Source organism: Aquila chrysaetos, chromosome 19, assembly GCF_900496995.4.
Source record: "Aquila chrysaetos chrysaetos chromosome 19, bAquChr1.4, whole genome shotgun sequence".
Lineage (NCBI taxonomy): Eukaryota > Metazoa > Chordata > Aves > Accipitriformes > Accipitridae > Aquila > Aquila chrysaetos.
The window spans coordinates 26189510-26202119 of record NC_044022.1 but is presented as its reverse complement, the minus strand read 5'-3'; the positions used below and the strand labels follow the sequence as shown (position 1 = coordinate 26202119).

General features: G+C 45.8%; 1 protein-coding gene across 2 annotated transcripts in view; it reads left to right on the top strand.

Annotated features, from left to right (window-relative positions):
- The window catches only part of RAB6A (RAB6A, member RAS oncogene family), a 64342-nt gene extending 54388 nt beyond the window's left edge, over positions 1-9954 (top strand). For both annotated transcript variants that reach the window (XM_030042244.2, XM_030042242.2), the window contains exons 7-8: positions 3614-3680; positions 6830-9954. In XM_030042244.2, the coding sequence (XP_029898104.1) occupies positions 3614-3680; positions 6830-6894 (132 nt within the window). In that variant the 3' untranslated portion in view covers positions 6895-9954. The remainder of the gene's footprint in view (positions 1-3613; positions 3681-6829) is intronic.
- Positions 9955-12610: the final 2656 nt, after the last annotated feature.

Below are 12610 nucleotides of genomic sequence, written 5' to 3'. Positions count from 1 at the left end.
CTCAAGGTGCATGACATCAGCAAAGAGCTGTATGAAGTGATGCATTTCCCCTCTTTCTATCAGAGCAAAGATGGCAAGTGAGAAACCTAATTTAGGCATGATCTGGTAGGATTGTGCCAAACTGTTGCATATCCACCCTTAAAACTGATGGGAGGGATTTTTTTTCTACCCCAAACCTTCTGTGTCAAGAACTGGGTCAAAATTACTCTTAAGACTGTAGTGTATGAGCAAAAAAACCCACCACTATACTGGAGGAGTAGGTAAGCTAGTTTGCTCCATTTTTTACATCTAGTGTATCACTTGCATATCAGCAGGAAAGTGTGTGTTGGAAGGATGAGAGGTTTAACAGATCTTCTCCTGCAGAGCTAATAGGGATAGATATAGCTATGAAGTGATGTGCCAGAGAGGAGCAGAGTTTACCATATCATCTATTTATGCATTGACAACATACCAGTACACTTCTGAAAGCATAACCGTAGGTGGTATTTGAATATTTTGCAATACAGCTGTGTGGCTGTCCAGTAATCCTTTTTTTCTTTTTTTTCCCCCAGAAGTCACAAAGCTGTTTTCTTTCATAAAATTGAAGTTGAGATCTGTTAATCAGCCTGTGAAAGCTCACCAAATATTGAACATTTTGAGAGTAGAAGTAACTTTAGGGACAAAGCCCAGTAAAGAACAAGAGTCAGAACCTTCTGTACCCAAATGTGATCGAGTCAGGAAGTCTATTGAAGACCGTTAAATGCAGAGAAATCATCGAGACTGCAAAGCGCTTGTGGATTCAAATATGGTACTAAAACTTTTAAGGCTTCCAGAGGAAGATGAGATTAAATCTCAATTACTTCCTTGATCATCTCCAAGATGCAAAAGAACTTATAATGGATAGTCTAGTGCTATACTGAGTGAAAGAAAAGCCTTTTGAAAAGTAATAAAGCTAAGGATGTTGGTAGTGCTGTCCTCTTATTTGATTGGAATGGCAAGGAAAAATAATGCTGACCATGAGGATATGATGGGAGATTGCTCTGAAAGTCTGCAGCTTCTTTCTTTTCCCCCATTTCATTCTTACAAGCCAAAGTGCTCATGTCTGACTAGTTTTAAAATGCTTGGAAAAATCATAGTCACGTTGCCTTTTCAAGCAGAATTAAGAGTGAAGAGTGGTGGTGAGATGAGGCAAGCAGATACAGTAACAAGAAGTGGTGAGCTCAATTGATAGGACATGTTTTTGTACAAGGATTACAACTAGATCAAAGTTTAGTTTCTCCCTGTGTCAAAATTATCTTAATTTTGACCAGGAAGTCTCTCTTGCCTTTATACTTTTAGGTGGTCGTGTGTTCCTGCTGTCTGTTCGGTGTCGGTGGCTAGTACAGTTTAGCATCTAGAATTTTGACGTGATTCTTGTTTCTTTGTTGTTGGCATATGAGAACTTTTCAGTGAGGCTGGGAGGCTCAGGATAATGGCATAGGTTAATACAAACTTAGAGGGGGATACTAAGCTTTTTTGCTTTGAAATTGTTGGCTAAAATCAGTGAGATACATCAAGGACCAGCTTCTTAGACCCTATCCTTGTCTCAGTCCAGATTTCAGTGTATGCCTATGAAGTGGTGTTGCTGTTGGTAAAAAGGGGTGAGGATGCTGGAGATGGTTTCTAGAGTGGTTATGAGGGAGATGATGGGAATGGCAAAGGAAAGCAGCTTTGCCTTTTTCTACTTTGTCAAAACTTTGTCAGTTTTGTCCTCTCCTCATGTAGCAGTCTCTTTATAACAGCAGTGGTGACAGTGAAGGTCAGATACCAACGAGCATATTGTGTTTGTACTCCTGCCCTGCAAAGGTCACAGCCGCGCCTGACAAACCTGGGGACTTGTTCATGATTAGCTTGGAGTGTACTTGTCAAGCCGATAAAGTTGTCTTAATGTCTTACCATCATCATTTGGACGCTCAGGGCCAAATTTGCAAAAGCACTTGCGCCCTGATCTGCAAAGCTGTTTCAGGTACCAACATTCATAATATAAACAGACTGACAGTGGCTTGGCTCAGTTTTCTGTAGAAAGTGGGTCACTGGGAATAAGTGGTTTAGCTTTGTGTCATTTGAGGAGAGGACTGAAATAATGTGCAATAATGTCCATTTAACACATTAAGGCTGACATCAGACTTGCACCAGGCATTTTGGGACTCCTGAGCTGCTGTCAGGCATGCAGTGCGGTGATGTTAACACACTGATGGATGGAGATGTTGAGCGCTTGGAAACATCTAGTGTCCTGGATGCTTGATAACATGCAAGCAAGAAACATATAGAAGTAACAATGTCTGTAATGGTGTAAAAATATTAATGCAGTGTATGTCAGAAGCTTATCTGGGTGTGTGCTGAGTGCATCAGCATGGGATCAAAACTCTACTAGGGCTGTTCTTCAAAGGTAAGAAACAAGTAGGTAGTCATTTGATAAGCCTGATGAATAGTAAAGGTGCTGTATATCCTTCCATCCATCTGATCTGTCCTGTCCTCCTGTCCTGCTGTGCGCACACTCGCCGAGGCACATAAAAAAGAGAACGCTATTGATGAAACTTGTGTGGTTCCTACCAACTGAACATGGCAGCTTCTCAGAGAAATCGCACACAGCTGAAGGATAGTCCTTAACTGTGCTGTTCCTGTGCAGGACAAGACAGGGTATTGTGGGCTCAGGAAATTCATGTGAATTCTCATGCTTTAATAGTGGACAAATCTGTAAGGGTCCTTGCCCAGAGGGCTGGGGAAAAGCCATGTGGTAGGAACCAGAAGTCTGAGCCTCAGGGGCAAAGGTAGGAGATGCAGGAGAGGGAGTTGACCCTGTTCAGTCTTGCCTCTCAGCCTCCTTCAAGTGGAGTAAAACTACAAAGAGGGTTTGGAGCTAAGACCTTGCTAGGAGACAGTGTCCAAGTGAGAGATAGAACAACTGCTTTGGGATTGCAAGTGCACTTGACACTTGTTCCTGCTCTGTGTTTTATACCCTGAGTATGGACATATGATAATGATGGAGTGGGTACCAAAAATTGAGAGTGCTCAGAAAAGGATTGGGTGAATTCCTGAAGGAAAGATTCTTTGTCTGGTTCATAGGGAGCCTGAGCCACAGATAACGTGGAGCCTGGAAGAAGGTGCTTAGGGCATGTCATTATGTACATGCCCTATTCTGACGCTCTTCTGTATGTGCTAGCTTGGCCAATATTGGTGACAGACTCCTGGATGTTGTGTTTGACTTTATCAGTGTGTCCATGCTCCTGTGTAGTGAATACTCTGTGCAGGTGTGAAGGTGGAGTTCCCACCTGACTTGGGGAAGTTGTTGGGGGTCTATGGACATCTATGGCAGATGTGAAGTGGAAATGCTGGATTCCAAACAGAGCATATTTGCAGAGAAGGTGGTAGAAGGTTTGCTGCTTGTAACCAGTAACATTTGATCTTCAATAACAACAAAAATGTGGTTTGCCTTTTCCTAAGAATAAAGGTTATGTTTGGTGTCAGGCTTTTTGGTGTAAGCAGTGTAAATAGTACCAAAGGATGTATTGAATCATTGTTTGAACTGTATCAACTGGGGTGCACTCTTTAAAGTACGATTGTTTTGATCTGTTCCCTGTGTGTTTTTTTGCAGCTTTTCCGACGCGTGGCAGCTGCCTTGCCTGGAATGGAAAGCACACAAGACAAAAGTAGAGAAGACAGTATCCTTTATGCGAGTGTGCTGCGATTCAGTGGTGGCAAAGCACTGCCAGGCATTACCGTGGACGAGGAAAATGCAGGCCCTGAATAACAAGGATGAAGGAGGAGGGAACAATCTCTCTCCTGCAGCCCTCGGTCAGCTTATGGACATCCCAAAAAGAGGCCTGAGAGGGGGAATAGGGGCAAGTAACCTTCGAGCTTGAAGTCCTGAGGAAGAAGGCCTGGTGGGATAGAAGGCTGGGACTAGGAGTGTTAAATGTGGAGGCCCCTACTGTAAAGCAGGGGAAGTAGGGATGCTTAGGGCTGTGAGGTAGTATAAAAGTGAGGACAGCTGAATGAAAGCTGAAGGGAAGACAATGGGAAGGTGCAGAAGGGTGCAGTCAGATCCAGAAGGATTCTTTTCTTGCTGTTTGAGGAGGTTGGATGTGAGGAGGGAGGGGGAGACTATGAGGTGGGAGAAAACAGCTGCAAAGAGCCCTGAAAAATACTCTATGGCTCTTGCAGATTTGACCTGCAGAGTCCTAGAATAAGCTAGGGTGGAAGGGACCTCTGTAGGTCCCTTCTCCAACCCTCCTGCTCAAAGCAGGGCTAACTCCAAAATCAGGCCAGTTTCTCAGGGTCGTGTTCAGGAACTTCAGACGTCTCCAAGGATGGAGATCCCATAACCTCCCAGGGCAACCTGTCGCAGTGCTTGACCCCAGACAGCTCTGGGCAGGCATCTGTGTGGTCTGAGGGAGGAGAAGACTCAACTGAAGGGATCAGTCTTGGGCAAAGGAAAGGAGGTGGCATGAGGGATGGAAAAGGGATAAAGCTTTCTGCATAACAAGCAGTATGGCTAAATCTGAATCGCTTACCTGGCCAGCTGGGTGTGTTTGGGGAGGGCAGTTAAGCCCATGAAGGTGCTTTTGTGGGTGGCTTGTGACAGAACTGTAGGAGTGGTTGTGGTTGTTCAGCATAGTTCTGAAGGTGAGAGAAGTTCTGTGATAACTGAGCCACTTCTTACAGTCTCTGCTCCACCTGAATACCTATTTCTGCTCCCTTGGATTAGAGAGGAGAGGTAATGTGGAAAGTGGAGAGAGGGCTGCTTGTGTCTGCACACAGCTCCTCCTGCAGCAAGAGTGCTGGACGGGAGGTGAATGGACAAAGAGTGGGGGAAACCACGGTGGGTGCTTCTAGGTGGGAGCAAAGAGGGGTTGCATTGCATCTTGATTGAAAGAGTTGATGAGATGCTAGAAGGGGGTAAGCTTTTTTGAGTGGAGGAACTTTTTCAGGGTTGTCAGTATTATTTGCAGCAGGGATCACGTAGCTGGCAGCTGGTAAATGGAGGACAAATGGTGCTTTGGAGGAAGGATGCAGCAGGAACTGTCAGAGGGGGACAAGCTTGGTGCTGAAACTACATCTCCTGTAGAGTGTCTTACTGCAGAAGGGAAAGGAGGATTTGGGAAGCTGTGGGTTGCAACTGCTAAGGCACAAGCTTTGTGCGATATAGACTTGATTGATCAAAAATACTTTGTTATGCAGGTCACCAAAAGGTTAATGAGCAACCATCTTTATTAATGAGGATGGTAGTAGCATGCACAGGCACTGGCTGATGGGCCTGCAGTTTCCCTATCAGGGAGTTTGATCACCGGTCTCTAAATGGGAGTGCAGTAAGGGCACTTTGAATTTGACTTCCTGCAGGCTGCAGATAGCAGAAATTGAATACGATTGTCTCCCAGACAGCTGCACTAGGATTAACAGTGGGGGATTTTCCATAGGCTTTTTTGCAGAACGTTGAGGGTTCAAGGATCTTGAACTGCTTGTGCTTCGTGATGAAGCTGGCAAGGCTCATTTCGAGCATCTCTGACTCTTAAATGTGTGTCGAGGTTTAGATCAGCGAAACAAACAGACCAAATATTTCAGACGGATTACTGGTCTTTTGTTTCCCTTTTTGTGTTTATTTTCTCCCAACCTCTGTAAAAAGCAACTTCAACCCCCTAAAGAAATAAGTTGGAAGTACCAGCTGTGTGACCTGTTTGCCTCTGTGTTAACTGATAAGGGAAACGCTTGAGACTTTTGCTGAACTGCCTTGAGTCGGGTTTGGGGATTAGCCTTCAAAGCTCCTCCTGTGAAAGGCTGCGTAAGCGTTGTAACTGTAGGGCATCAGTTGGGAATTGGAGTGCCACAAAGGGAGTAGCTTATCACAGGCTGGTTCAGAGCAGCAAGCTCTCCAGCGACCTTATGTTCTTGTTGGATATTAGCTGTCGTTGCAAGGGGTGAGTTCAGGGAGGCAGCAGGGGTTTTGTTGGCTGGCAGCGGGGTGAGCAGAGCGGTTTAACAAGAGGAAGGATTGATGGGAGAGTTCAGGATGGCATGTACGGAGGAGCATCGCATCTGCGAGCTGTGGGTGGTGTAAGTACTCGGGGGTTAGCGATGGGCACAGCGTGAGAAGGAATGGCCTCGCTAGAATATGCTGCTGGGGGATTCTCTTAGCAGAGCACACGCTGCCATCTGTACTCAAACCCAAACAGCCTCTCCTGCCTGTCCCAAAGCTGCGTGCGGACAGGGGAGCAAGAGGGAAGCACTTGCCAGTTGGCAGTGAAGTATGGAGGAGCAGGAGTTTGAGAAGGAAGTGAGCTGTCCTTCCCTGGGTTCCTTCAGGCTCCTGCTATCTCCAGGGCTTCATTGTTCTTTGAGTCAGCAGGTAGAGCCCCTCCTGGGTGCCCAGCAGCTGCAGGTGCTGCTCTCGGTGCTGGAAGGCTGAATCCAGCATTGATTTGAAACCAGGAGTTTCCAAGCTGTTACTGGTTCCCTCTGGAAATGATGATTAGACCCTTCAGCGTATACATCTTTAATTACTGTAGCAGTCACTTTGGAATGAGAAGAGATAGCTGGGGAAGAGCAGACTCTGGTTAGAGACAGACATTTGGGGTCTGACATTGTTTCTGCTATGTACTTAAGAGCGTGCTAATGCCAGGGCAAGAGGGGCTGCTGAGAAACCTGTATCTTTACTTTGTTTTGAAGCTGGTCTTTTCAAGAGGTTTTTGAAAATACCTTTCAAGTATTTCGGTAGGAAATACTGAACTGAAAATGCCTGTCAAAATCCTGCCCCACCTGTGCTTGGTAGGGAAACAGACTTGGATATTTCTTTGCCTTAACTTCTTTCTTCCAGTGATTGACATAAAACTGGAAAAGCCTCAAGAGCAGCCTGTCAGTGAAGGAGGCTGTTCCTGCTAATACCATGTGGCTTCTACCTTTCTCCAGAACATCACTGCTTTCCCTCCCTTTACTCTTCATTGACTGCAGTGTGAATATTGGCTTGAACCTTCCCCTTTCAGTAATAACGTATTGCAGTTCATCATCGCTGGCTGTCTCGTGGAGATGATCTATTAGCTTCACAAGCACACACACACACACACACACACACACAAAGAAAATGTCAGTGTCTTCATTATTTATAAGAAAAAAAAAAAAGCCAAAATATTCCAGCATATTCTAGTTATAACTTTAAAAAAAATAGGTACAATTTCTTAATATTTGTTCCTTTTTTAATATGTTATGATATTGCACTTTGAAATGATGGAAACCGAGTAAGTTTTGAATTGGACTTAGACGAGATGTATGTGCAGAAGAATGCTCGCAAATCTTACCCATTTGATTTCTCTAACAAACTGGAAATGACTAGGCAGCAGTCAGAAATGCAAGCGGAGGTGGCATATGTCGAGGGTTAAATGCTTATCCTTACAATAATAAAAAAATTAAAACCAAGCTCTTAATCTTTTGAGCAGAGATAGTCTGACTGGTTTTCAAACCCCCAAATGTTTTTGGAAACCAACCTTAGCGGGGGTTTTGACACCACGAAAGGCTACTGGATTTTTTAGTTCTTGCAGAGGCAACGTGAACACATTTCCAAGAAAGAATACTGAGAAATGCAAAGTGTCTTTCTGAACTGGATGAATGGCTTCTGGAGGATTTGGGGGGGAAGGAGAGGGTGGATGTGCATTAGCAAAACACTTGCAGGAAACAGGGAAATATGTTTCGAGTGCAAGATGAGTTTTAAGAGCAATTTTTTTTTTTCTTATGTAGAACACCAATGAAGTAAATTGTTACTGCCCGAGAGATGGGAACGTAATGTTTTCAGCTGTTTGGAGGAGAAAGCGGTTTGCTTCTTTTTTTAGGGGAAATATTAAGTGAATTCAGGACTGGCACTAAAACCTGCCGAAGCGGATTGAAACCTTTTAAATTTGGCAGAAAGAGGAAAGAGCGGCTGGATTACCCAGTGGAGATGCTGTGCTCACAGGCCAGTTCACGGCTGGGAGAGAGGGGGTGACGGAAAGGGGGAGTCGCTCCCGCTTTTCTGTAGTGTGGTCGTAGGTCGTCTGGGGAAGAGGGTGTTTACTTTGATCATACAGAAATCTAGTTGAGAGATCTTAGATGGAAAGGAAGGGAGTTTAATAGGATGGAAACCAACTTACGATTATGCAGATTTATGCCTTTATTTTTTAGGTTTTTTTTTTATGTTCAGTCTTCCAAGTTGGTTTAGTTTGGTTCACTAGAGCTGTATAGTTTGGTTAAATAAGTAGTAATTTAGTTTTCTATTTAACTAGGCTTACAATTAACCATTTTTCTTTGATATTTATTTCTTTGCTTAATTTTTTACTATTTTCAGTAATTATGTTTTGTTTTGGTTTTTTTTGCTGAGGAATCTGTTTAGAGCTTTGCTGATGTTGCGAGATGTAGCTACCTGAGAAACACGGAATCGAACACACTAGAAGTGCACCCTTTTAATCTTTACTAGTCATTGTGAAGTTGCTGTGTAAGTTAATAAACACAATTGTAAATACATTGTTTGCTGGGCGAATATGGCTGAGTTACAGTGCAGGAAGGAATTCTTGAGTCTGTGTTGCGATTGCTACTTAAATGAACAATTGCAAGCAAATATTCAGGCTCCTCCTTTGTTCTCTTCTGCCCCTCTACCATCTAAAATAACCAACCGGGGAAGAGAAAGGGAATCGTCCTCACCACCACTTTCACCAGGAAATGGGCATAAAAGATTTGGAATTCTTCATTCCTGAAATGAATGCTAGACTCGTGCCCTGCCCTGGGTTTATAGCAACTCTGCACAACAATAACTTAAAGGCAGAATGAGATGTAAAGTGCTTTTATAATGCAATATTAACGGCGAGTTTTTTTGACGTGGCATGTCTTGAAATAAACATCAATGATATGTGACAAAGGATCATTCTTTATTTAAAAGAAACTCTTGGGGGGAAGGAAACCTGGCTGCTTTTCCTGTATTGTACTGTTCTTAACTGTGCAAAAATGGTTCATCTTGCTGCTTTTTTGTTTTGGGTTTGTTTTGGGGTTTGTTTGTTTTTGTTTTTTATTTTACCCCTTTGGTTCTTCATGCAACTTACGTTTGTCATCATTTGGCTGTTTTCCACAAGCACATACTTTTTTGCCTCTGATATAACCAAACCCCTACGTTTCCCATAGTTACAAGCTTTAAGCACTGGATTTGCAAGGAACTGGCTTAGCATGTATGGGTTATGGTGGACGAGCAGCTCGGCTGCTTTTAATGGAAGCTGCTTGTGGAGAGCGGCTGCATGTCTGGGAGCAGGTTTGTTCAACGGGCCTGTTATAACTTGCTCTAAAAAAAGGTCTAGAAAGGAGCGTGTCCACAAGCTCTGTGTTCAACACAGCCTAGTGGTTGCAGCAACAAGGACGAGTCGTCAGTTGTTTGGCATTTACCCCCAGGAGGGCCCTGAGGTCTGCTCAGGACAGCCAGGTATGTTTTAACGTATGTCCTTGCTGATAGTCAGTGCTTAACGTGACTACAGGACTCAATCCTGTCCTAATTCCGGTTTTCCAGAGAAAAGACACTTCCAAAGTGAGCACAGGAGCAACACAGTCTTAATTTTTTTTGCACCATAATTCCCCGCTCCATCCGTCTATCAGGTTTTAGGTTTTAATTTTCTTTTGCTCCATCGACATGGCCAGTAGAACCATGGGAACAGACTTTTTTAATGATGATTTTCTAAACAGTGAAGGTTTCTGCTCTGTTTCTTTTCTCCTCCCCACTCTGGCTTGATTGTTGTACAGTACATTATGCAGCTATTCCATTACTCACTTTTTGTCTTGATACAAGTAGTTGAAGAAATTGTATAAGGGGAAAAAGGTTCCTTTTCTTCATGTTGGAATGTCACTGGTACCTCAGCTCTGTTTGATAATATGAAACAACAACAACAACAAAAATCCTTAGCGCTTGAACTAAATAAATACCTGTCTCATTGGAAAGCTCTGGGTCTCTTCTCTAAGTATGTCCATCAGAACGCAGGTTCGAACGCAGAGGGTGCAGGGCCTCAGGCTCATGCTTTTGGGGTTTGAAGCGTGCAGGAGGCTTTTTTAAGGGCAAGAGAAAGTTTGGGGGGGGGGGTGTTTTGGTGGTTTTTTTTGTTGGTTTTTTTTTTTTTTTTTTGTGGGAGGAAAGATGGTGGAGTTGTGTGCTTACTGTCACTCTGGTTCTATACGGTGTCTCTGCGATTGTTTCCAGCGATCGACGAGTGATATTGAGGACGGGTACAGAGAGCACGTCCTCTGCCTGCTGCAACTGTGCCTGTCTGGTCCTTTCTCGCTCTCGAAATCCCGCCGTTTCCTCCCTTCCCTTTTGCAAAGGTGATTCGGGCGCGTTGTGCGGCCTCACCGCTGCCTGCTTCGGCTTCCCTGGGCGCCTGCTCTGCGATAGCCGGTGAGCGCGGGTGGACCAACCCCACCTTCCTTGAGGAGGATCCTCCTTAAGCCTCCATCTTGCTGGAGATGGCAGACGAGGGCTGCGGGGACGGGTAGGTGAGTACCAGTAATAGATGCTCTTTGACAGAGTTATCCGTGTGTAGTATTCTAGGGAAATTAACTGGTTTTTTTTTGGTCTGGTAACACCAGCAGCCTAACCTCTGTCACTTGTTCAAGCTCTCCTATATTAAAAGGACTGTCAATAAATTGGTCGTGAAATTTGGCAAGCAAGAAACTTGAACGTAGTCTTGTAGCTGTGGACATGTGCTGGAATTAGTGATATGGGAACAGCCGTATGGTGAGGCCGTATGGGGACAGGTCACTGGAAAAGGGTTTTGTCACTGGGGGGAGCTTCTGTTCCTTGTACCTGGCACCTCCAGGTCCTGCCCTGGGCGGGAGCAGCTGAAAACACCACGTTCACCTCTCAGCAGTGGGTTTGGAAGGAGTTGGACTTCAGCGGGTGTTGTCTCCCGGGTAGCACTGAAGCGTGATGGTCTCAATCCCTCACTGCTCCCCGTTGCTGCTGAATTACCTTCGTGCTGCTGCTGTATGTAGCCTTGGGGCTGTCACCTCAAATACCGGTACCGCAATTTCCCACCTATAAAAGGGAGCTGGATTAAACTGCAGAGAAGGGGCTGTCTCTGAGCAAGGCATGGTCTGGGGGCACGCATCAGCTCCGGCGCAGGATGCTGGTCCTGGCCGTTAGCTCACGGCTGCAGCAGGTCAAGCTCTCTGCTTCCAACCTTGTTGGTTTTTATTGGCTATGAAGTCAGATAGGGAGTGTCTGGCTCAGATTAGAGAGTGCCTCATGCTGGTATTTGCTGATGGCTTCTTTGTCTGCTCCGCTGGAAGGGTCAGCGCTGATTTTACCAAGCTGGAAGAGCCGTGGCATTCTCCTAGCAGCATCTGCAGAGCTGCCGCAGCAGCCGACGCCGTCCCCTCGCCACGCAGTGTCGCGTTTGCTTCCAGCGCCCAAATCCTCAGCAAACTAGACAGAGCGCTCTACCTGATGCAGCAGCACCTTTTTCCATGCTGGGCATGTACCAGCTCCGAAAGGAAGATAAACGGAGGGTGGGCAGGCTGCCTCTTTACCTGCGACGTGGCTGCGGCAGAGGCTGCCAATGCTCCCGCAGTCAGGAGAGCAGCTGCAAACACCCGGACCTCAAAACAGCCTCTCCCGTCTGCACTGCCGTAGCGCTCGGTGCTCAGCCTCCTCTGCTGCTCTGTCATTGCCTGAGCTGGGGTTTCCAGGCTTGCTGGGCTCGGTTTTTCATTGATTTGCGAAAGGATCTATTTTTATTATTTTTTTTTTTTTAACGCTCTCTTTAACAACCTTTCCCTTCTCCACCCGGTCGGACCACGTGCCAAAGTCGAACATGGCTTTTTAAAAGGTATTTGGGATCCTCTTGTAGCACCTGAATGTAACCGACTGCCCAGACCGATGCCGTAAACGCCTGGCTGAGGCGTGCCGGCAGTCAAACACCAGCTGAATTGCAATGACACGAGCAGCTCTGCCGTTCCCTGGAGGATGAGGAGTAGGGCAGGGCTGAAGGCAGCTCGGGGTGGAGGCAGCTGGGTGATGCTCCTGCTGCCCCGTGGTTCTGCCCTGCTGGGTTTGGAGGGAGGAGGCTCTCCGCAAGCGCTGTTTCCGAATCGAATCTTCCAGGCTTGCCACCTGTTTCTGAGGTTTTGGGTATAAATTAAAGCCATTTTGAGTGCTCGCTGTCGGCCACCCAGAGAGCGCGTCTGGAACGGGGGTTGTGTTAAAGGCCTTGATTAAAGTTGCCGCTAATGAAAGCACTGAAATCACTCTGTATCCCCCTTGCACAGCCAGTCGGTCCATCTGCGGTGCTGCATGACGTCGGATACGGGGTGTTGGAGGGAGAAAATGGTGTTTATAGATGCTTGCGGGGCTGGCGGTGGAGTTGGCACTGACCTTTCCTGCTTTTATCCAAGCTGGGGAAGAGGGGATGGGTGGAAATTTGAGGCTTGATCCTGACATTTGCTGAGGCGTAGCGGCCTGCGATGCAGCTGCTTTATTTCCAGATAAGTGGTTTTTGATCGCAGCGAGGGTCAAGCAGCCTCCAGCTGATTCCTTTGTTCTGACACTCGGGGACGAATCTTATAAGGCGGTTTGTGGGCATGCTTGGATGTTAACATCTTG